A 2,743-nucleotide genomic window follows, 5' to 3' on the forward strand; every position below is an offset into this window, starting at 1 on the left:
GCAGTAGTGAAGAAGGTATTGGAGGAAAATCCAAAAAGATTGTGTTTAATGGATTATAATGTAAAAGAGGAGGATTCTGGTGTTGGTTTGTATGATAAATATTGTGTGGATGTGACAAAATATGAAACTATAAATAATGCAGTGAAGAAAATAATACAGAATTATGGAAAAATAGATATTGTGGTACATTGTGCAGGAATAACGCATTGTACTACTCCGATAATACAAAGAGATGATGATGGTATGATATTGGATAATAATGGCGATATACCAGAAATATGGGAAAAGGTGATAAATGTAAATTTAGTTGGTACATTAAATATTGTGCATTGTTTGTCGCCACATTTAGCAAGAAATCAAGGCAGTTCTTGTGAATCAGATAAGGGACGACATATTTTCGAGAAGGGTGTATTTGTATTGGTATCAAGTAGTACAGCAAGAGATGGTTCATCACAAAATCAGGGATATATATCCTCAAAAGGAGGAGTGAACTCAATCACACTACCATTAGCCAGGGAGTTAGGACCATATGGGATAAGGGTAATAACAATAGCACCGGGCGTATTTGAAACTCCAATGTCAAAGCAGGTTATGGACGAGAAGACGTCATCAACACTGTTAAAATCAATGCCACTGGGTAGATTTGGTTTGCCAGATGAATTTGCTCAAGTTGTGGTAGACGTTTGCGTTAAATGTGAGTATATCTCCGGTGAAATAATATATTTGGATGGTGGCTGGAGACCCCCATTTATAAAGCACTCCGGTATAAAGAGGTTGTCAATACAAAAGTCTCCAAGCAATGACGAATGTGAATAGTGCGTTTATAGAAAATTATGATATTATTTTGTAGTATCTTTCTTTTCAAGTGTTCGAGTATAAGTGAGTGACGAATATGCGCATGGTGGGACTGGGCATGACTTAAGAAATGTCAAAAAGTGAATGCCTATCAATGTATATATTATAGTTGTAATTTGTTGTGATAAGCGATTTGTTTTCTCTTTTTTGTTACAAAAGGCGACATGTGCCGTTGTCATGCAATATTAAACAGGTATGTTGTGTATTAGAAAAAAGCAGCCTGGATGACTGTCTAGATATACTTTACCGTTGGATACTTACCAGGATGCAGCGGTAGCAGTGCAGTCATATCTTGAATGGGAAAAAGGGTGGACGGCAAAAAGCGTAACATCGTTATTCGTCAGTAGATTTTAAAGATAAGCAGTTATTAGGAAAAAATAAATACGCAAACCTGGATCTAACATGTCCCTAAATACTGGTTATTTTTCTTTTTCAATATTAAAACAAGTAACGAGGGCTCCCACTGTATGGACCTGGTAGCTCCAACGGTAGAGCGTCTGACTCCAGATCAGACGGTTCAGGGTTCAAATCCCTGTCGGGTCACATTTTTGCAGGGCTAACATAAATTTTTTGGCGGCAAATCGACTATTCGGGAATGAAATCTTGAGATGGCGTGTTATTGAACAGAGCGAGAGGAAGTGGCGAAGAGGACAACGAACGTGTTGAAGGATAAAGGTTTGATGTAGTTGTTTTGCACAGTAAGTGACGTAGTCAGTGCGTGTGGGACACGTGGACAGAGTAATGCTGTAAGGAGCAAACGGGGCAATAGCGATTTTCCAGATAAAGGTGGGAGAAAGGGAAAGGGGAAGCAGTGGGAAGGGACGGATCTGCAGTGTGTTTGGCCGAGCCAGCACATGCATTTCCAGGAGAGGAGCATTTCTTACGATCATAGGCAAAAGGAAGGTGTGCGGACACACGAATCTTGGTATTCTAGTGCGGAGGAACAGTTGGGTCGGAGACGTTTTCTGAGGCGAAAGGAATATACTGTGAACAACGAGCGACGGGCAGAGAGGTGCGATTAGATGGGTTTGATACGATCAATTAGAAGAAGGAGGGACGATTTTTTGTTTAACTGGAACAGGAGGAGATACAGTTACAGAATGGGTTGGTACTACGCGAGATTGAGCATGGCATCAACTGCAATCATAGTGGTGAGTTTTGTGTTGTTTTTCCTGTTGAGATTGGACAAGTGCAATGGAAGAAAGTGCGGAGTATTCAGAACATATGCCTGCTCACCGGCGAATTATGGATTAATTAGTTCGGCGTTTATATCGCTGGGTAGCATATATTCAATTAAGTCGGCACTGAGCTATTTGTTGTCCAGACTACTGTACAGTTTCGCAAACTACAGAACTACGGACTTTATGGCTTTGGGGAAGTTGGCTTCTATATTAGGAGCCTTGGTTAAACATATACCCTTTGTGATTTCATTGTGCACAATATGCAATGGAATAATATGCTTAACAGCTCTTGTATATANNTATATATGTTAATGGGATTGTGCGACAAGTCTTATTTGCCCCAAGCACAAATAATAGTGGACAACTGCAGATTATACTTTAAAAGTTGTGATAATCCGAGCGTAAAGTCAATATTGGATTGCAACGACCCTTTACAGATCATATCTTCTCCGTTTCTTCAATTGAGGTGTCTTCCTGGTCCGTCTGAGATATGCAAGTATTCTCAGGAGTTGCAGTCCGGTTCAAACCCGTGCACGAGGGAGAAGCTCCGCAACTACCTTATTTCTACGGGAGATCGGGATATCATTGACAAGATTTCGGACTATGAGGGCAAAGGCAGGGCAATTCTCAGCTATGCTGACAACGGAAGTGGCAGTTTATACGGCTTAGCTCGCACTCTAGACGCAAGTGATCCCTCCTCCACGTAT

The 2,743-nt window shown here is 40.7% G+C and overlaps 2 protein-coding genes across 2 annotated transcripts; both read left to right on the top strand.

Annotated features, from left to right (window-relative positions):
- Positions 1 to 12: 12 nt before the first annotated feature.
- Positions 13 to 816, top strand: FG386_000268 (uncharacterized protein; the record flags this gene model as incomplete). The annotated part of the gene is made up of 1 exon (XM_067339611.1): positions 13 to 816. A coding segment is annotated over one exon (804 nt), but the record flags the coding sequence as incomplete, so codon positions are not given.
- A 1,061-nt stretch (positions 817 to 1,877) lies between these two features.
- FG386_000269 (uncharacterized protein) lies at positions 1,878 to 2,723 on the top strand (the record flags this gene model as incomplete). Its single annotated transcript, XM_067339612.1, has 2 exons — positions 1,878 to 2,327; positions 2,366 to 2,723. Coding segments are annotated over 2 exons (808 nt in total), but the record flags the coding sequence as incomplete, so codon positions are not given.
- Between the last annotated feature and the right edge of the window lie 20 nt (positions 2,724 to 2,743).

The sequence above is a fragment of the Cryptosporidium ryanae genome, assembly GCF_009792415.1.
Source record: "Cryptosporidium ryanae isolate 45019 chromosome Unknown contig_126, whole genome shotgun sequence".
NCBI lineage: Eukaryota > Apicomplexa > Conoidasida > Eucoccidiorida > Cryptosporidiidae > Cryptosporidium > Cryptosporidium ryanae.